Source organism: Eschrichtius robustus, chromosome 3, assembly GCF_028021215.1.
Source record: "Eschrichtius robustus isolate mEscRob2 chromosome 3, mEscRob2.pri, whole genome shotgun sequence".
Taxonomy (NCBI): Eukaryota; Metazoa; Chordata; class Mammalia; order Artiodactyla; family Eschrichtiidae; genus Eschrichtius; species Eschrichtius robustus.
This window is the reverse complement of record NC_090826.1, coordinates 96,798,112-96,819,120: the sequence shown is the minus strand read 5'-3', so window position 1 is coordinate 96,819,120 and position 21,009 is coordinate 96,798,112. Positions and strand designations below refer to the sequence as shown.

The window sequence follows — 21,009 nt, the reverse complement described above, 5'->3', positions numbered from 1 at the left end:
GTGCTTCTCATCCAGGATCACATTTGAATTACTTGAAATGTCTTGAAAAACTTCTGATGCCTGGTGTCTGAGCCTCACCCCTGAGATTCTCATTTTGTTGATCTAGGGTGGGGCTTGGGTACCAGTATTTTTGGAAACAACCCAAGTTAGTTTCAGGTGAGCCAGGGTTGAGAACCACTGATGCAAAACTTTGTCCACCACACTCTTAGTGGTGGGGAGGCCCCTTTTATCCCAGCCTTGCCCAGGGTGTGTGTTTGGGCTATGCTGGGCCTTCAATCACTCTGGACCTTCCCAACACCCCTCTGCCCCTGGAGGTCTGCATCCTTGGTCTCCTCTCCACTCCCAGAAGGAAAATCAGGGCTTAAGGCCACTCACAGAGCTTGCTGGCTCTCCCTCTGCCAGCCTCGCCTAGTTCCCAGTCCAGAGACAGTGGTCATTCACCTCACAGCCTGCTAGGACTTGGACAGCAGGGGTCAGTGGTCAAGGAGACTCATACTTACAGGCCCCTTGGGCCCTTGGACAGAGCCCAACCAGCCATGCTGGGCTAGGCTGGGCTGGGGCAGGGGCTGGTGGGCAGGCCTGAAGTTGGGCTGGTTTCTGTTCGTTTTCCTATTAAACAGATATGCAGATGAATGTGTTTGGGACAGCGATAATGCAGGAGGTTTTGGTAACAAGACTGGAAGTTGGAGAGAACCCTCCTTCCCCACGTACCTTGAAAAATGCTTTCTGAGCTGGGTCTCACCCAGCAGCTACTGGTCACCCCCCCCCGACTCCATTTTTGCCATTCACACACCAAAAGCAACTTTTCCCATGACCCACACATGGCAGCTTGTGCACTTCTTTTATTATTAAATATATAAGCAGCTTCCTATTTTTTAAATAGATATTTAAATGACTTCATATAAAATAATTCACCACTTCCAAGTATAAAAACAAAATCTCACAGTGTGTGAGCCAATGTTCCCTCTCGGCTTTCTCAGAGAAAAGAAGGGCTCCTGTTCAGGTAGCTGGGGAGCCACCCAGAGGGGGCTCTGGGGCCCCTCCCACTCCTGTGTCACCAAGAGCCCACAAAGAGTTTCTGTGATGGATTGGATTTGCTTTCTTGACCTTTAAAATACCATACGTTTAAGGGGTGGGGAGTGCGGGAGGAATGCTTTTTCTGTGGGTTTTTTTTCCTTCCACTTTTAAATATATATCTTTTAGTATCAAATATAGAGTCTGTGACTAGGAAAAGGGACCCCAAGGGGAAAGTTCTCCACTGCCCTTCCCTCAGCTGACAGCAACAGGACAGGGGAGGCAGGGACCAGCGGACCCTCACTTTTAAGGGCAGGAAGGGAAGCTCCTAGGCCCCAGTCCAGTGGCCAAGTAGGGCAGGGTCTCTCAGTGGAGGGCCCAGGGCGGCAGGAGAGGAGGGACACAGTAGCACAAAGGGACCGAGGGTAATCAACAGCCCTGTCACCTGCTGCCCAACTCTCAGAGCCACAGCCATGGGCTGACCCAGGAAGCTGAGGCCCTCAGGCAGACTTGGAAGCAGACGCCTGGATTCTCCAAGTCCCTCTCCCACCCTGGCTTGCCTGGTCAGAGAGATGGTGCTAGCGAGGGGTGGGATGAGAGCTAGAGGGTGTCACTGCCTCCCAGGCTCCTACCAGGGACAACCACTCACCCCAGGTGCCAGCCAGCAGCAGCCTTGAGGCTGTGGTTGGGGCAGGGGCCTGGTACAGGGCAAGAGGGCAGGCTGGGGGGTCAGGGGTGCAGACCCTTTCCCCCACCTCAGGGGCATGCCCTTAACTTCAAAGACCTATTTTCCGTCAGAGCTCACCCTGCAGCCTCTCTCTGTGTCTGTCCCTGCCCTCCTTTTCTCCCTCCCACTAGTCACTTCCCTCTCGGGAATGTCAAAGTGCAAGATGCAGAAACCTGGGCGAACAACGCAGCCTGAAGACCAGCTCTGGCTGGTGGCCCGGGCAGTTCTCCCACCCTGATCCACCCCAGGGATTCAGAGCCGGGTCAGCAGAAGGTCGGGGCTCAGGGGCTCCCTCAGTCGACGGGCGAGGCCGGCTCGGGCACTCAGTGCAGGAAGCTGGGGAGAGGCTGGAGGGGTGGGAGGACGGATAGGTGTTTGCTCTCTGGGATGGATGGGGCAGGCTGTTCAGCAGGCAGGTTCAGTATTCACAGTGCAATGGCTTCCTTCATGAGGAGAGCCTCTGCGCGGCCTCCTGGAGAAGCTCTGGCAGGGCTGGGGGGACGCTGGGGCCGAGGCCAGAGCTTGGTCTTGCCCTTGGCATCACGAGCCAAGCCAGGCAGGTCCTGAGGGTAGAGTTGGCATCCCCTCTCCGCCTGGCCACCAGCAGAGGGCAGTTAGGCAAGTGGAGGGTGCAGACCCGCTCTGGGCTGTCAGTGCAGACCAGCAGGCCCAGAGGCCTTCTCTTCCCGTCTTTTGGGCCACACACCTTTACGGGAAATCCAGTGACGCTGTCCTGCCCTGCGAATCTCATGCTTCTCTCTCTGGAGACGAGTCCCTGCTTGTCGGTGTTGGGATCCCTTGGCACCAGGCGGGTCCTCTGGCACAAGGGCTCTTCCATTGCTCAGCGCCCACCCTGCTCTCCCATGTCCCACGGGCCTCTGGGTCCCTGGCCCAGGTGTTGGCTTGGAGGGGAATGGGAGGAGGACACAGCCCCTGAGGGGCAGAGGGTCCTCAGCCGGGCTTTCCAGCCTTCCTCAAGCGGATGGGAGCCTCCAGGGCCCCCGATAAATATCAGCAGCGTGGGGGGCATCCTCCAGCCCTCTCTTAGTCAGTCCAGAGTCTGAGGGTCGAGGGCTGAGGGCCCCAGCCTCGCTGCTCTGGTCTAGTCCTGCTCTCCTGAGTCCAGGAGCTCTCATGGTGGGCAGGCCACATTCCCAGGAGAATGGCTGGGGAGGGGTGGTGGTGGATGTCCCCATAACGTCTCCTCACATGGAGAGACTGTCCTGCGCGCCCAGCTGTAGGGGAGAGAAAGAAAGGCTGGTCAGCTGGGTGGGAGTGAAGGGAGGGGTCGCTGAGGACATGGGTGGGCGAGGTAGAGCATTCCTGTGGGCCGTTGGTGGTGCTGCAGACAGGACTCCCCCCATCCTTTCCCTCGCCTTCCCCCATCCTTTCCCTCGCCTTCCCAGCCACCCCAGACACCACAAGGGACCGGGCAGCTTTCTCTGGCAGCAGCCCAAGCCACTGGGCAGACTGGCCTCACCTCCTACCTCCTCCTGGGGAACCAGGGACCATAGGGGGAGGTAACAGGGCCTGGTAGAGGTCTCAGCAGGGCTGGGGTAGGGGGCATTGCTCAAGTGGAGGGGTCTGACAGGGAGGGAAGGGGGCACTTGCATGTCCTTAGACCCCTCCTCAGGAAAGACCATTTCACTGTCCTTGGTCTAAAAAAATCAAGAGTGAATCCTGCTAACTCTAACAAAGAAGAGGAATTGCTCATTCCCACCTCCTCACCACTCATCACAGAGGGTCATCACACATGATATTCAGGACAGCAGGGCAGAGGTATCTGAAGGGGAAGAAGTAGAGGCAGTTCCGGACAAGGAAACTCCCACCCTGCCATTTGGCATGCTAACCCCTAAGCAAGCCAGCCTCCTGCCGGATGGACCAAGGGACTTGCCTCCCTGCATCATCCGTAGGAGTCAGGGCCCTGCTCTCTCCAAGCCCTCCCCCATCCTTGTCCTCAGAACGCTTTGTTCCCAGAGCAGAAATCCCCTGGACTCCATCCAACAGTTTGACTTTGGACCCAGTGTGGAGCTTCCCTCCCTGACTGTCCATGGGCCCTACTAGCAAAACCCGTGATGGGTAAGGAGGAAAGATGGGACCACAGCTTCTGGCTCCCAGCCCATTCCCATGTTCTGGAAGGGGAAGAAGGGAGGACCATAAACTGGACATGAGCCATGCTGGGTACAGCCAGGCCACAGGCCCTGCTGGGGCCAGGAGGGAAGAAGAACCAAATGGGCAACCTCCAGCCCATTGCCCCTATGTCTTGGTTGCTTGGAGTGGAGGGTCTGGTGTCCACGTTTCCTTTCTGAGGGTCCCTCTCTCAGACCTCTGCCTCTGTGTTTCCCCCTGTCATTTCTCTCACTAGAGCAGCAGTAAGTCTTGAGGCTGGCCCTGAGTCTCCCTGAGGCTCCTGCCACCTGGCCTGGAGACCACTTTAGGGCTGGATCCAAGTGGAGGTCTGGATGTGGCCCCTGCCCTGGGTTCCTCGCTAAGTGAAATTTTAAGGGGAGGAAGAGGAAAGCTTGGGAGGGCCTGAGATTAGGCAGGCAGAGGGCCAAGACCAAGGGGGGAGGCAGGCGACCAGTCAGAGGGTGATGCAGCTTTGAGCCATGAAGTCCCTAGGGACCTTGGTCCCTCCTCTGCTTGCCAGTCCTGATGGGGTATGCGTCATTCTCGCAGCCCTGCTAGTGTCCCATCTGACCCATCTTAGTTCACCCTACCAACAAGGTGGACCCCAGGATTCCAGATGTGTTACTTCTCGCTGTTTTCTAAATAGGCTCCCCTGGTTTTCAGCATTTGGCAGATCCCCTATCTCGCTAGGAGTGGCCCAGACCTGTCACTCTACACATGAGAAGGCCCTGAAGTGCTGGCTTGCATTTGGCATGGGATGTGACTGGAAACTTGAATGGGTTCACTCCAGCTAGTCAGCCAGCCTGCCAATCAGCAACTTAGGCAAGCAGCCAGCCAGTCAGTTGGCCAATCAGCTCACCAATCGACTAGCCAGTTAGGCAGTTACTAGCTAGTAACTGGTCAGAGTCACCCAGCCAGCTGGTCAGCCATTCAGAGTCAATTAGTTAGCTGGTTAACTGGTCAGCCAGAAGGCTAGACAGTTAGAGACAGCCGGCCAGGGCCAATCGGCCAGTCAGCCCTGAAGCCAGTCAGTCAGCATTTATTGAGTTCTTAGCAAGTATGAAGAAGCCCTCTCTGTTTAGGACTCAGGATAGAAAAAGAAATGCAAAAAAAGTAGAAGACACAGTCCCTGCCCTCAAGGGGCTTACAGACTTCTTAGGGGTACAGAATGTACACGTATGCATCAAGTAAGATTTTAAAATGTATAAAAACAAACAACATCCAAGTAAGTGCAAATCGATATAGTATTAACCAAATACAAAAGAGCAGAGGAGTATGAACTAAAAGAGCAACCAGAGGGTGATGGAGACCATCAGGAAGGGCTGATTCCTGCAGCCTGATTGTGGTCTGAGGGGAAGGAAGGGAGGAGGGCCGTGGGCTGCCTGGAATCGGGGAGCCCAGGGTGAGGAGTGATAAGAGGCACATGTTTATCAAAAACATGGGCGAGGACAACAGAAGACACTCATCTATGTGCAGCAGACACAATTGGGAGGGCTATGAAAACAGAATTAGGATTTAAAACAATTTCAGTAGGCTCGGATGATAGGCCTGAGCCCACAAGGTGGTTTTAACAAGGATGAATATAAATTCCTGCACATTGGTAAAAAGAGTAAATTCTCCAAGTACAGGAAAGAGTCCGGCTTGACAGAGGTTTATGGGAAATGGAACTAGGGATTTTAATAGACCACAAGCTCAACATATGACAACAGAATGATGTGGTTGTTAAAAAAACAAACAAACACGAATGCAATCTTAATCTGTACGAATAGAAGAACACTGTTTAGATCAAGGAAGGTAACAGTCCCACTGTACTCTGAGCTGGTCAGACAACATCTGGAGCACTGTGTCCAGGGCTGGGCACCACATTTTCAGAGGGACATTGACAAACGAGTGTGTCCAAAGGAGGGCGAACAGGATGGTGAGGGGTCTGAAAACCATATCATATAAGGAATGTTTGAGGGACTTGGCCACACTTAGCTTAGAGAATTCTTAAAGGGGACATGGATAACTGACTTTAAATATTGGAGGGCTCTCATGAGGGAGGATGGGGAAGGGGCAGGGAAGCCAGTTATACCTCTAGTGAGGAACGACTTCCCTACAGTGTTATTGGGAGAGGGCAGGGAGCTTGCCTGCGACTGAGAGTGTGTGACCAGAAGCTGGCTGACTCCCCATCAGGGATGCAGAGACACTAGGCCAAATGACCTCTGAGAGCCCTTCTAAGACTAAGCCTCTATGGCTCCTTGCATCTAAAAGCAGGGAAGTAGAAATGATCTTGGTTGGGAAGAAGGGTCAAATCAGGGTGCAGACAGAGAGGAAGCTGGCAAGAGGTGCGTGTGAGGGGCAGCTGCTGGAGGAGCTTGGGTGCCAAGCTGAGAACGTTGGGTTTGAAGTGATGGGTGATGTAGAGTTGCTGAAATTCCCCAAGAGGCTAAAGACCTTAAATAAGAACAATTTGGTTGCTCTGGGATGGAAGGTGGCAGCAAAAGTAGGAGCCCAGTGCAGAAATCATAGCCCGACACAGAATGAACAGTGCCTGGCCTCAAATGGGGTGGAGGGAATGAAGGGGCAGTGGGAGGCCTGAGGACCCGGGGAGAAGAGGGTTGGCCAGACCTGGCGATAGATGGAAAAGGGAGTAGGAGAGAGAGAAAAGGGAGTCAAGTGTGGGTGCCTCAGGGGAGTTGGTGGTACCACAAACAAGTTAGGGTGACTGGAAAATCTGGGTGTAACTAATTTTAAGGAGTGGCGAGAGATCCAGATCAGAGTCTTACCTTAGAATTCCCTCTACACTGGCAGTTCCACCTGTCTGTCCTCATCCTGGGTCAGGGGGCTGCGGGCAGAGCACAGGCTGGCATAAATAAGACTTTAGCAGAGGCCAGGGAGTGAGGGGATCCCCTAAGTTTGCCCCCAAGCCCGCATGCACATGCTCCAGCCCTCTCAGATTTAGAAGACCCAGAACTGCCTAACCCTAAGAAGAAACTAGGAAAAGTCCCAGATAGCTAGGAAAGAAGAGACACCCCTTACTTCTCCCCACCCACCCCGGAATCCTGTTTTGAGCCTCATCTCCTTAGAGCAAGCGGGAGAACGTCTCCTCCAAATCTACATGGGAAATAGATGCCAAGTTAGGTCCCCCATGCCTATCAGAGCCCCCCCACCCCGCAAAAAAAAAAACCTCTCACCTGCCCTCTGGTTGCTCCATGGGAGAATCCACTGTCTGAGGCTCTCGATGGCTCTGGGGACAGAAAATAGCAGGCTCACTGAGGAGCTGAGGGAGCGTGGGGAGGCCGCGGCCCCACCCGCAGGCAGGGCTGCTCAGGGACTCTACGAGAGAGTTACCAAGCCTCCCCACCCTGGATCAGCCAGAGGGCCAGGGGGCTTCCAGAGGCCTCTCCTATCCTCACACCCCAGCTCTGCAGAGCTCCCAGGGAATGCCCTGCCCTGACCTCACACGCATCACTTTCCTCCTCCATCTCCCCTCCCATCTGGGTTCTCATCCTGCTTTAGTCCAAGCACAGTGTCTCCTACTCTTCTGCCCCAGTCCCTTCTGGTTCATCTTGTAGCCTGAGCCTTCCCTGTTCTTGAAGAAACCCTCCATTTCAACCTCCCATCCTCTGTGCTCAGTCAGCCTCCTGTCTCTCAGCGTCTGAAGAACCCAGTCTGAGCCCAAGTCGTCCTCCGACCTGCTCCTGCAGCCAGGCCGCGCCCTGCCCCCACGCGGAGCCCTTCTCTCCCGCACCGCGCTCTTCTTACCCGCCGCCTCCGCCTGTAGAACAGGAGGCCGCCGACAGCCAGCAGGACCAGGATGACGCTGGGCACCAGCAGGCGGAAGACAAAGCCGGGGAGCTGGGGGTCGGAGGGCTCCTTGTGTTGCCTCTCACGGCCTGCGTCAGTCAAAGGAACGGAGTTAAAACGGGCTGGGGGCCTGGCCGCCCCCTCACTTGCTTGTCCTCCTTCCAGCTCTGCGGTGCTCCTCCGGTCCCTGGTGCTCCTCTTGCCTTCCAGCTCCCCAAGGGGCAGCACGTTGCCCCAGGAATGGCTTCTGGGAAGCCTTGGCTGAGAAGAGGGGGCAGAGGGACTGCTGAGGCCGTGCGGGCGCAGTGCTGGGGCCCCGGCAGAGCCTGGCTCCTGGTGGTCTCTGGGCGAGGCAGATGAATGGTCTGCGTTCTCAGGTGTGTGACTCCAGGCCTCGGTGGGTCTCACGGGGCCCACCATGGGCAGTGGTGTGCTAGTTACATCCGCAGGCTGCCAGCCCTTTCCTGACGCAGAGACTGGTGAAGATGCTGAGAGGAGACGGCTGGGCCAGGCAGTCTCTGCCTGGACGCTGCCGCCCCGCAATGTGTGGGAGGCAAGCTCTGCCCCTTGGGGTATAAGACCCTCACTAGCCTCTCCGGAGGCCTCTTCCAGGGCCAAGTTAGTGCCCAGCACAGAGTCAAGAATGTCCTCCATCCCAGTGACAGGAGCTCCGACAGAGTGCTGGGGCTGAGGTGAATCTCCAGTGGGGTGGCCCTCGACGCCCAGGGTCTCTGGTGACTCAAAGCTCTGGCAGGTGCTCCTGGGTGGTCGCTGCTTGGCACTGCCTGGGTCCACTGTGCGAAGGGCCTGCTCTCTGGGCAAGAGGGAGCTGCCCTCTGTCCCCTCAGAGTCAGCCCAGGTCAAGCCAGCCATAGGGGCCATGGAGGGGGCGAGGGGCTGCTGAGGGGAGACAGAGGCCAGGTCACTGCTAGGGGTGGCTTTGGGGTACAGGCAGTTGCAATCAGGCTTGGTCACCACATCTGAAAGAACCACAGAGAGAGAGAGAGAGAAGGACGGGGAGGAGATAGAGTCACCAGCCTCCAGCACAGCTTTCCCAGAGGGATGGAGAGGGGGATGTGGGTCTGGGGGTCCCCCCATGCCCTAACTCAGCCCTGGGGCTGAGGAGAGGACAGGACTGGAGCCAATGCTCATGACACAGGCCTTAGACAGGGAAGGTGCAAACTGCAGGAAGGTTCTTTGCAGGAAAGAGCAAAAAGTGGGGTTTAGACACACAGATTGGGGGTTGGGGTCAGGCAAGACCAGAGAACAGCCCTTCCTGGAGTTCCAGCTGGCCAGACGCCAAGCCAGGGGTGACAACAGCCAGCCAGAAGGTTGAGTAGTGGCCTCTGGGACTAACACAAGACACCCTCAAGCCCCAAAGACACTGTTGGTTGGAAAGCAGCAAGGTGGTTTCATGCACAGCAAGGGGCTAAACAGTCACGGCCACAGGCGGGAACAGGCTGGGGCTGGAATGTGGCCAAGGCTTGAGGCCTTGGGATTGAAGCAACGAGACTGGACTTGGCCATTGGCAGGTCGCAGGGCCTCAGCCCCTGCCTCGGGGAGCAAGGTTGAATGTAGGTGGGCACACGTGGCACAGGACGCAGAGACGAGGACAACGCAGGGTAGACATGTGTGCAGCTGGGCCAGCACTGGGAGAGTTTGAATGATGCTCAGACTTCAAATCCAGCCTTGTCCCTTGAGGGGACACTCAAGGCATCCTGGGGACTTCTGGAGCCAGGGTATCCTGGTGATTCGCAGCAGGGCTCCCGGAGCAAGGGCCCTGAATCCCCGATGGAGCCTCTGCTCTCTCCACGGTACCCCCCATACGTTCAGCCAGCCTGCAGAGCCGGTGGGAAAGCCTCCATGCCTACAGGGCTCTCTGAGAGGGCCCCCTTTTCCACTCCCTGATCTCACAGCCACCAGCATGATCCTTCTTGATGCCTCAACATGCAGACATATGTAGGTGTGCATGCACACACATGTCAGAAAAGACATGTGCCTAGGATCACCCAGAGGTACATGAAGCCACATATGTACACAAAACGAGCACGTCTACACACACAGGAGCACGAGTAGCAAACAGGTTGCCTCCCAGGGGTCCCTCCAGCCCCATGCGTCACCTCCCAATGCAGCTCTGTTCCACATGCCCTTCCCCAACCCCACACTTGCTGGCCCCTTCTGTGCTCACCTTGGCTGGAGCATTTAGCAAAGCTATTGTTGCAGTTTTTGCTGAAAATGTTCCAGTCCTTTTTAAGGAGATTCTTTGTTTCATTAAAGACATTCTTGATCTTCTCCAGCAACTGGAGAGGCGTCTCATAGAAAGTTCGGACACAGGCCTGGAAGGAGAGCAGAGCCCCCCTTGATGAGGATGAGCACTGGTCCCACGTCTCTAGCTTGTTTGTCAAACTCCCTTGGCCTTTCTCACATCTGTCTTCTTTTTCTCTTGTTTTCTCCCTCCCCTCTACCCTGGTTTGCAGGACCCCTATGTCCTGAGTTGGTGAAATTTATCATTTATTCATGGCTCCATTTAACACATATTAATGTGCCAAGCATCTGGTAACTACCTGGGAATCACGCAATGAACAAGAGAGAGGTGGTCCCTGGCCGATTTGGACGTTGAGTCCAACAGGGCATCGTTATTAAACATATTGTTACAAGTGTGGTGAGTCCTAACAAGAATGATCTGAGAGTGTATAACAAGGGGAACTAAATGAGGGCCTGGGGGAGTCCCCAAGGAACTGACCAGAAGATGAGCAAGAGTTAACCAGGAAAGGAGGCGGGGTTGGAGAGAGCTGTCCAGGTGGTGAGAATAGACTGTGCAAAGGTCCTGACGCAGGAAAGAGCCTGAAATGTTAAAAAATGAAAAAGAAAGCTAGAGTGGCTATAGCACAGCCATATAGGAGGAAAGTGACAAGAGATGCAGCTGAGAGAGGTCAGCAAGGACCAGGTCCTGCAGGGCCTTGTTGGCCATGCCAAGAACCATTAACCTGGGCTTCCCTGGTGGTGCAGTGGTTGAGAATCCACCTGCCAGTGCAGGGGACACGGGTTCGATCCCTGGTCCAGGAATATCCCGCATGCCGCGGAGCAACTAAGCCCGTGTGCCACAACTACTGAGCCTGCACTCTAGAGCCTGCAAGCCACAACTACTGAGCCCGTGTGCCACAACTACTGAAGCCTGCGCACCTAGAGCCCGTGCTCTGTAACAAGAGAAGCCACCAGAATGAGAAGCCCGTGCACCGCAACGAAGAGTAGCCCCCACTCGCCGCAACCAGAGAAAAGCCCGCACGCAGCAACAAAGACCCAACGCAGCCAGAAACAATAAATAAATAAAATAAAATAATAAAATAAATAAATTTATTTAAAAAAAAACAAAACATTAACCTTCTCCGCAGAGCAAAGAGTACTGAGGGGATGTTGGGGAGGTGAGTGGAGCATAAGACTCCAGTCTTTTAGAGAGATCATCCTGTGTGGTGAGGAGAATGGCCTGGAGGAGGCCATGGGGCTGTGGGTCCTTCTCTGGCACTGGTGTATCTTGGAAGGAGAGCCAAGGCTGCCCCAGCTATGCCTGTTGAGCTGCTCTTTTCTCTTCTGCTCGTGGGACCCAGGCTCCCCACACCCACTGGAGCTCTGAGAAGCTTCACACACTCCTGGTTTTCCTCCCACCCCTTGAGCTGCTCCGTCTCAGTCTCCTTACCAGGCTGGCCCCCTCCACCTGACTTCCACAGGCTGACACTCCTCAGGGCTCAGTCCTGGGCCCACCCCTACTCTCACCCCAGACACTGTGTCCAGGGCTTCATTACATCTATGGCCCACCTGCCAATGACTCCCAAGTCCTTCCTTAAACTGACCTGCATGGGGAAGAACTACAGGCTTTACTAGGTGCTGAAGTCCTTGAAGGCATCACCCAGGGGCTGTGCATAGTAGGCCCTTAGTAGGTGTTTACCAGATAAAGGAGAGAATGAATGCGGGAATGGGAAGACCCGGACTTGGCTACATTACTCACCAGCTCAGAAACACTGGCCAAATGAACTTTCCAGCTTGGGCTCATCTCCTCATTTGTAAAGTCAAAACAACAATCCCTGCCTGCCTCCCGCCCAGGGCAAGTGTAAGGAACAGGTAAGCTGGCTTCTTCTCATCTTTCTTATAAAATCTCTGTGTCCTTCATACCTCACCTCATACTTCACAGAGAAAACAAGGACAGAAGGTCCCGATGTCTACCTGTCTCAACAGAGTCTGTGCCTTCTTGCCTCCCGAGCTCTGAATCCCTCCCCTGCCGGCTCCTCAGGAGACCAGCTCCTCCAGCTTCACTGGCTCCCCGCTCCTGGGGTCTGCCCTCCTGCCCCCAGCATCCCATGCAGTGTGCAGGGTGGGTGGCTTGCTAAAATGCAGATTCCGAGGCCCACCCACAGACCCAGGGAATCAGACTTTCTAGGGGTGCATACTGGGAATCTGCATTAAAAAATTTTTTTTATTAAAAAATGTTTTTTGAGTTTTATTTAAAAGGAAGGTTTTTTTTTTTTGGAATCTGCATTTTTTAAAATGAAGAATTCCTTTTTATTTTTCTTTATTTTTTGGCCACGCAGCACGTGCAATCTTAGTTCCCCAACCAGGGATCAAACCCGCACCCCCTGCAGTGGAAGTGCAGAGTCTTAACCACTGGACCACCAGGGAAGTTCTGGGAATCTGCATTTTAAACAAGCTCCCAGGTGATTCTTATGAACCTCAACATTGGAAAACCACAGATCTAATACCTCTCTTATTTAAAAGTCTTTCCTCCCTTCATCCCGCACTCACTCCAGCTACCTCTCTTTTTCTGCGGTTCTTTGGAGCCAGGTTCTTCCACAGTGTTGCCTCTAATTCCTCACTTTCTGTTCACTGATCTGGCACCTGCCTCCAACAGCGACCTCCACGTTGTCAAATCCATTGGACACTTTTCAGCCCTTCTCTTGCTTGGCTTCTCAAACCCCGTTCGATAAAGTTGACTACTCTTCCCATCTTGACACGCTCTTTTTCATGGGCTCAGGGATCCCACACTCTCCTGGGTTTCCTCCCACCCCTTAGACTGCTCCTCAGCCTCCTTGCCAGGCCCCCTCCTGTGCCTGACTTCTAAATAAATGGTGGGTTTCCTGGGCCTGTTTCTCTTCTCACAGTGGGCAGTGTTATACAGTCCCCTGGCTTCACCGATGACCTACAGACCAACACCGCTTACGTCTGTCTATCACCAGACAAACTCAAGACCCATACGTCCAGCGGCCTGCTCGACATCTCCACTCGGCCATTTCACGAACATCTCAAGTGTAATGTACCCCAACATGAACCTTCCCCCAAACCTGCTCTGCCCCATTTCAGCATCACGGCAACTCCACGTGCTGGAGACAAAACCATCACGACTCTTCCCTTCCCTAAACAACTCACGGCCGCTGCATTACCAAGTCCTTGGGTTCTTTCTCTAAACTCAGGAATGCGTCCCCTTGCCTCACCTTCACTGCACAACCCTAGTCCAAGCCGCCTGGACTTGCACCTCCTGCTGGCCACCCACCCTCCATCCCTGCTCCCTACATACCATTGTGCGCACAGCAGCCAGAATGGTCTCCCAGCGCAAGTTAGACTAGGTCCCTTGCTCTTTAGACAAAATCCCCCATCTTTAAGACCCCAGATGATCTGGCTCCCACCTCCCTGGCTCTCTCCCCTTCACTCCCCTGCCTTGGCCGTGCTGACCACACCTGGGGGCCCTGAATGTGCACTTTCCTGCTCACCTAGGGCTTTGTGCCCAGCGTTCTCTGTTCTGGAATGCTCTAACCAGCCTTATTTCTTCCTAACTCTTACTCATCTTTGGACCTCAAGTGAATATTTTCTTACTCAGAAGGCTTCCCTGTCTCTTCTTTCCCACTGCCTTTTAAATCCAAGTCCTGTTTCTCTCTCCCGGAGCCCCACATACTTCTCCTTCCTGGCTCACTCCCGCACCTGCTTCAGGTCTTCCCTCTCTGGTTTTCTTTCTGCAATGCAGTTATTGACACTTTACTTATACTTTACTTACGTATTTCGTTAACTGTCTCACCATCCCTACATGTAACCTCCATGAATGTGGGGAATTTTGTTTGATCACAGCTGTATCCCAGAGTCTAGAACAATACCTGGTATGCAATAAGCACTCATTAACTATTTGTTGAATGAACGAATAGTCCTCATGGGTTAAAATTCTATTTACCTGTGTCATTGTTTGTTTAATGGCTGCCAACCTCACTTAACTATAAGCTCCAAGAGGGTGGGAACCATGTAGTTCTTGCTCATGAAGACATCGTCAAGGCTTAGCACTGTGCCTCCTGCACAGTCAGTCCTCGGCAAAGGTTTATGGGATGAATACGTGAGTGAGAGAGCAAGTGAGCAGTGACATGGGTGAGGCCAGTGAGTGCCTCTGTGCCTGTGGGTAGGGATGGTACCACCGCAGCTGCCCTCTGCCCGCCCTCACTCAGTGCTCCTGGCTCCAGGGCCCTCCTACCTTGTCCTGTTCTTCATAGTCCCTGGTGAAGCAGCTCCTCAGCCTCAGAGAGAGTTCCTGGAGCTGGACAATGACATTGGCATTGGGGGTGTTGTCTTTGAAGCGCATGGTGTCCTCCATTATGTCTTGCACCAGGAGAAATGCCTTCTTAAGGTAGCACACGGGGTCGTTCTGAAAAGTAGAACCTGGAGTTGACGACCTGGCTGATGCCACTTGGGAGCCCAAACTCTGTGCTGGATGCCCTCATCCCAGGCAGATGGAGGGCTGCAGCCTGCCCTACCCTTACTCCTGAGGAGAGGGGCCACCCCCTCCAGTAAGAAGGAGAATGCTGCCCTCAGCTGGCTTTCATTCTCCCTTGTTGGGATCTGGCGCTGCTGGGGATTGTGGTAGAGGGAAGGAAATGTGGATTCTGACCAGAGAGATCCACAGATTTCTGAACGATGAGGCTTTAATCAGGATGAAGGTGCATAGGTAGGGTGGGTTCTGGGGAACTTCTATTTTTCTGTCTCTGACCCTCTTTTGGCTTGCTTTTACACAAAGCCCTTTACCATATGGCTCCTTCTAATCCTCCAGGCCATAGGGATACTGGAGACTACCTCGGGGTCCAAAGAATGACCTCAGTGTTTTGTCTCCCTAAAGAGATGGTGGGTGCCTCAATGAAGACTCTGCTTTTAGCTCTGTATTCCTAGCACCTGGTGCAATGGTTCCTAGTAGTAAATGCTTGGTAAGGTGTGAGTGAGTGAGTGAGTGAGTGAGTGGAACACTGAGGTTACTCCTTGGACCATGAGGTGGTCTCCAGTTCTAATAGAAATGTGTATGGGTCAGGTGTGCAGAAGCTCAGAGATGGGAGCAAATTCTGGGCATGATGGCGATTTTCTAGGAGGCACAAAGAAGAACAGATGTGGAATAAAGGCTGGGGTGGGGGCAGCTGGAAAGGCATTACGGGCGTCAGAAAGAGCTTGTGCAAAGGCTTGGAGGCAGGAAGAAACAGGGAATGGGGGTAGTGGGTTGGGCCGTGTGATAGAGACTGGCGCTTGTAAACCCCAGGCTAAACAACCTAGGCTTTCTCCTGGAGTGAGGGGTCTCCAGGTTTGGGGGAGGCGGTGAGGATAACAGGCTGTGGTTCAGAGAGCTCCCCAACTAGTGGTGGGGTGAGGGGTGCACTGGAAGCAGGAAGGCCATTTAGGAGGCTTTTGAAATTGTCCAAGCAACTGATGGGGTGAGGCCCCAGAAGCCGGAGATGCTGGGAGGGAGAACCAGCAGCACTCAGTTGGGTGTGGGATAGGAGGAAGAGGGAAAGGGCTGGACTGATTCCCTGGTTGCTGGTCTGTCTGCTGGATGGAGGTGACATCCTTAAGCAAAACATTTGACCCAGAAGAAGTACTGGTTTGCCTTAGGCCTTAGAGCCAGCCTGCCTGCGTTCAAATCACTTACTACCTATGTTCTCTCCCTTAACCTCTCATGAACAAGAAGAGTGAACCACATAGTCAGGATCAAAAGTGCGTGGCACATACTAAGACCTTGACATGTGCCAAGCCAGCAGAAGGTAGCAGCAGGGGACTTGAGCCCTGGCCCCTGCCCAGCTCAGCCCTGGACCCTGGCACCCCAGACTTGAGTACCAGGGGTCCTTACACCATACCCTGCCCAGCTCTAGGACTTCTCCTGCCTTCATGCTCCCACATACACCCACCCTGGGAACTTCATACATGCTGGCACAAGGGCCTTGTAAACAGCCATAACTCACCAACTGCTCCTGGTCTACAAACTCGAAGGCAATTTGGCACGAGGTCTCCATCTGACTGTCAATCTGTAAAAGAGAGCAGGCCAGTGGTGGCAGGGTGTCTGCACTCGACTGAGCTTGCCTAAGAATGGGGACTAGAGTTTCTGGATGGATCAGGGTTTGATCCTCATCCATCTCCCCCCAACCACACCTGGAAAGACAGAGCCAAGGCTAGGGGAAGACCTGTGCCTTCCACATGCCCAGGGGAGGGTTATAGAAGAACGAGAAGTCTCTGTCTTGTACCTCCCACTCTGAAATCTCACAGATGCCAGCTTGTTATAAGGAAGAACTATCTAATATAGGACATAATCTCCTGCGTAAGGTAGTGAGCTCCCTGTCCTGGAAGGAATTCAAGCAGAGGCTAGACAAGCTCTGGGGATTCAGGATCTGTAGGGACTGGGGCTAGATGCCCTTAAAGCCCTCACTGGCCCTCAGAGCAGTGGTTCTGTGATTCTAAGCCTCAGAGAATGTGGTGGCTCTTGGTCTACCTTGGATTGCTGCAGCAGCTACATACAGGAGGTAACAGAGGCAGGAGGCCCAGCCTATGGGCTCCAAGCTCAGGGCCCTGGAGCTGGCCTTAGCCTGTGGTGCTCCCCCCTGCCTGGCTGGCTAGAGGGATGGTAAATTCTCTTCTGAGCAGGACAGCAGCCATGACAGCAACCTGATTCTGCCTGGCTGAACCACGTTTGAAATTGTTGACGACTCTGCTGGCACGATTAGAGTGAGGCACAGGCTCCTTCATGGCCCGGGTGATCAGGCCATCCCAGCCCCAGGGCTCGGGCAAGAGCCAGGGAAGTGAGGGGGGAGGGCTGGGAGTTAGGCGGGAGCCTCCCTTCCAAATCTGGCTGAGGCCCTGGTGCCAGGCTGGCGGCACATCTGGGAGTCCAGGAGCTAGAGGCAACATCTGGACACAGCAGGCAGACTGGGCTGGCTCCTCAGAGGAAGCATCCCACCGAGGGAGAGCAGGCTTTACAACCTTTTTCAGAGTCCACGATTGACATTCCAGGCAATCATTAACCTAGGCAACCAGCTAGAAGCCCACCCTGTCCACCGCCGGCAGGGGAGTGGGAGAGGGCTTCAGGATTGAGGGGGGGGGGCTCAGAGGCACTGACCTTTAGAAGGTCAGTGAGAAGAACATCCGTGGAGCTAGTGGGAGCCACGAGCCACATCCTGCATGGCCGTATTTCTCTGCCTACAACCACTCTCTTTGGCCCTGCTCCCTGACTCCTGCCTCCGTTTCCCCAGTGGGGAGAAGGTAAGGTAGGCAGGGCCACACACTCACCAGCTGCTGCAGGAACTGCAGGTGTCCGTTCCCAATCATGTGGCTACAGTTCTCCGACACCTCCTCGGTAGTACTCCTGCTCACGAGGAGACAGGCCAGCAGCAGCAGGGGGCCCAGCCATGTCTGCGACAGAGAGGGCATAATTTCTCCCCAGCTCTCACACTCCCCAGGAACCCCCACGCCCTGCTGAGGGTGGAAAAGCAAGGACCTCAGACCCACAATGCTACAGACCTGCCCCTCATCCCAGAATGCAGCATTCCCCAAACCCACCTTCCTCAGGATTTCCTAGCAGCCACGCACAACGTTGCTCTCCCTCGCTAACAATCCAAATGTCGTCTCCTCCAAGAAGCCTTCCCAGATTAACCCAGGCCAAGCCTTACTACACACTGAACTTCTAATGAGGACATGGGAGGTATGCCTACCAGTCTAAATGCCAATTACACAGGAAACTCCTTGAATGCAGGACTTGCACCTACCCATTATTCTGTCTCTGCAATATCACACACTGAGCCAGGCATCTTGTGAGCTGCCCACACCTCTCAAGTTCATGTTCTTGCACTGGCTGGCTTCCAGACTTGGAGCCAGAGGTATTTGCCTTGGCCCAGCCCTTCCTCCTACCTGATTCCACACAGGTCTGGCTCTGCTACTGGAAAAACCAGGGGCCCAAACTCAGTTTCACTGGGAACCTATCCCGCACCACAGACCTTTGGAGCCCTGGGTATGTGTGTCAAAAAGAGCCCAACCGATTAATCAGAGGCAGCAGTGCCAGCTCTAGACCATCCCTGGCTGGCACCTGCCTATCGGAGCCCCATCAGGCTCTGCATCCAGCCAGTCAGCTCTTAGCATTTCAAGAATGTTTTCTGAGATCTCTCCCCTCTTTCAGCACCCACCTGGCCAGGTAGCTGCTTACCCTCAGAGTGATGGGACAGGCTCCTGACACCGTTGTTCCCCTTCCCTCCTCCTTGCCAAGGTCCCCTTAGCCCTCTCCCTGGCTCTAGGTCTCCCCTTCTCCAGCCAGAGGCAGAGAAAGACCCTTGGGCTTTCTTTCCGAAGCTGGATTGCCTCCTGGCAGATTCAGGGAAATGCTGTCAGGATGGGGTGCGGGCTGGCGCCTTCCTGGGTTCTGGGCTCTGGGCTCTGCCTCAGTAATTCAGATGACGAGACAAATACTGCAAACAAATAGCACATTGGAGGCTATGAAACAGCCCACAACAACATGCTGATTTACATATAACTAAAAGCCCAAATGTTTGTCAGCTCTTACTAGGGAGGAGAGGCCCTGGCTGGGCTCCAGGGAGGTTGCAGGGAGGAGGGGCCACAGTGAGGCCTTGAAAGACGGGGAGAAGTTGATGGCAGAGAGAGGGAGGGAGAGGCCTGGAGGAAAGAGGCACAAGATGGCCCAGTGCCATTCAGCACAGGGATCTGGTGAGGGTCCTGGTCTGACCTGGGGGAGGGAGACTGTGGAAGAGGGAGAACAGTCATGGAGGAAACATTGGGCTCTGTTGCATGGTTGAGAAGGTAGCTCTGGGTGGGAATAGCTGCCCAGGCCCTCAGGAACCTGCAATTCAGGACCCATGCGAGAAAACTGGGCCATGCAGAAGGTACATCTCTGCCCCAGGCTGGCTGCCCCTGAGGCTCTGAGCCCCAGGTGTCAGTGGTATGGAGGAAAGGGCCTATGGGGAAGGGGATGCTCAGGAAGACAGCCTTGCCGCACGCATTTCAAGATACTGATGTTTGAGGACAGCAAGGAGAGGGCAATGCTTAACCCCAAGGGCTGCCTGGCTTTTGGAGTTATTTCAGGCACCATGTGGGAGGCTGACTTTGAAGGTAGCCAAAGGGGGCCACCCTGCACCTGGGGCCCTGATTTGGCCTCAGAGGAGGATCTGGACAGGCACCAAAGGGTTAACACTCTAGCTTGCATCTGGCTGGGCCAGCTCTTCTCCCCCCTTCTTTCTTCCTCCCACCCACCAGCCTTGGCCTCTGGGGCAACCACAAGGAATCTTTGCTTCAGTCTCAGAGAGATGCTGGGACATCTCAGCCCAGCTATCCATCCTCACCTGCCTCCTATCTTGTTCTATCTTCCCCATCAACAAGGTCCCTGGAGAAATCTTAGCATGAGTGGACCCTTGGGCTGCCCCTGTCTAAAACCAGCCTCTTTCTTTCCACCTTTCCTTTCCTCCTCTTTCCTCGTGGTCTCACTTCCAGCCCCTGTTTGTCTTGTTGCCATCACCTCACCCTTCCTGATTTCCCCTCCTAACCCCATCTCTTCTCTCTCAGTTGGGCTCTTCCTCCCCCATGGAAGGGCTCTTCCCTCTTACCCTACCTGCAACCCCCTCCCTCATCCTCCGAATATTTTTCTGCTTCTCTCCCCCCCGAGTTTCTCCTCTAGGATTCCTCAGAAGCAAACCCATTGGAAGACCACTTACTGTTCATTAACGGTGCCACCCTGTGCCATCTAGGAGCTGTCCCACGGTTGGGGCAGGACAGTCCCCATGCAGTCCTGAGCAGCCCGTTGCCCCTGTCCACAGTTCTGCAACCCCAAACCTTCCTTCCACCTCCTCTACCACCACCAAGCCCAGGATCCCCCCAACGGACTAAACCAGGTTTGGCAGGAAGATTCAGAGCTGGCCCCATGCAACTCTGGGACGCCGCCCCCCACAAAAACATACTTGATCCAGCCACCCAAGTGCCCAACGGCTTCTGTCTGTGAACCGGAACAAGTAGTGGCTTGCCCTGCACCTTCCTTCTGCCTTGGCATTCTATAAGCTGGATGGCCCCTGAACTTTCCCCATCCAGAAGCGCCCACTCCCCAGCAGGACCTAGAAGCATGTGTATGGCCCACTGGGAAGGCACCACCCTCAGCGCACAGCCACTCCGCCTGTCCCTTGGCAGTGGCTGATCAGAAGGGAGAGAGTCAGGGACGCAGCCTCTGCCCCGTGGCTGCGAGCCCCTTTCTCTTGCCAGCGGATGGCTCAGTGTGCCTCTCCATGCAATGGGGTGAGCAGTCTTCCCTTTCCCGAGGGAGTGCCGCAGCCCCAATTGTAGCTGCAGGGCCGCCTCGGGTCCCAGCCAGAGCGCGAGGGGCCTCGCGCAGTCCGTGCGCAAAGATGGGATGGAAACCGGAGCCCACTGCCGGGGCGGAAGAGCCTCGGCAGTCGGCGCGCCCGGGCAGCGGGCTCCCAGGGGCCGCGCCGCGCCGCCGAGCTCCCACCCCAGCCCGGCCAGGGCCCCGCGCCACGGCCGTCGCTTACCGTGGGAGGGCAGCGCCCGGCGGCGCCCCGCGCGGTCATACGGGCAGCTGGGTCCCGGCCGGGCGCCTCGGCCGCCCTCGCTCTCTCGTTCTCTCGCTCGCTGGCCGCTGCAGAGTCCACGCCCCAGCCGAGGGCCGCGCTGCTGTCCCAGGAGTGCGGAGGGACCCGCGGCGGCGCAGAGAGCACCCAGGAAAACTTTCACTTTCCCCGAGCCGGGCTCCACTGGCCAGCTCCTCGGCACAGCCTTTTAAGCGGACTTGTGAGGCATGTGGTTTATGGGAAATCACCTTGGACAGGCGCCAGACACACACACACACACACACACACACACACACGCACGCGCGCGCGCGCACTGACACAGACACACAAACTCCAGAGGCCCACTGAACCGCCTCCCCGCCCCCACCCCGCGGGCTGGTCTTCTCCGCTCGTCTTCCAGTCGCCTTGTTTGCTGTGCTCAACGCCAAAGCCTTCAAGAAAATAACGCGGGCTTCACCGCTTCCCTCCCTCCAGCGCGCCGGCTTTGGACAGAGCCTT

At 55.1% G+C, this 21,009-nt stretch overlaps 1 protein-coding gene across 1 annotated transcript; it reads right to left on the bottom strand.

Annotated features, from left to right (window-relative positions):
- Window positions 1–822: 822 nt before the first annotated feature.
- On the bottom strand, window positions 823–20,720 carry CSF1 (colony stimulating factor 1). Its single transcript, XM_068540452.1, has 9 exons — window positions 20,473–20,720; window positions 17,222–17,344; window positions 15,904–15,966; window positions 14,160–14,330; window positions 9,849–9,996; window positions 7,619–8,640; window positions 7,048–7,100; window positions 6,640–6,698; window positions 823–2,976 (listed from the first exon to the last, which is right to left on the bottom strand). The coding sequence occupies exons 1-8, from the start codon at window positions 20,509–20,511 to the stop codon at window positions 6,653–6,655; spliced, it is 1,665 nt and encodes a 554-aa protein (XP_068396553.1). The 5' UTR covers window positions 20,512–20,720; the 3' UTR covers window positions 823–2,976; window positions 6,640–6,652.
- Between the last annotated feature and the right edge of the window lie 289 nt (window positions 20,721–21,009).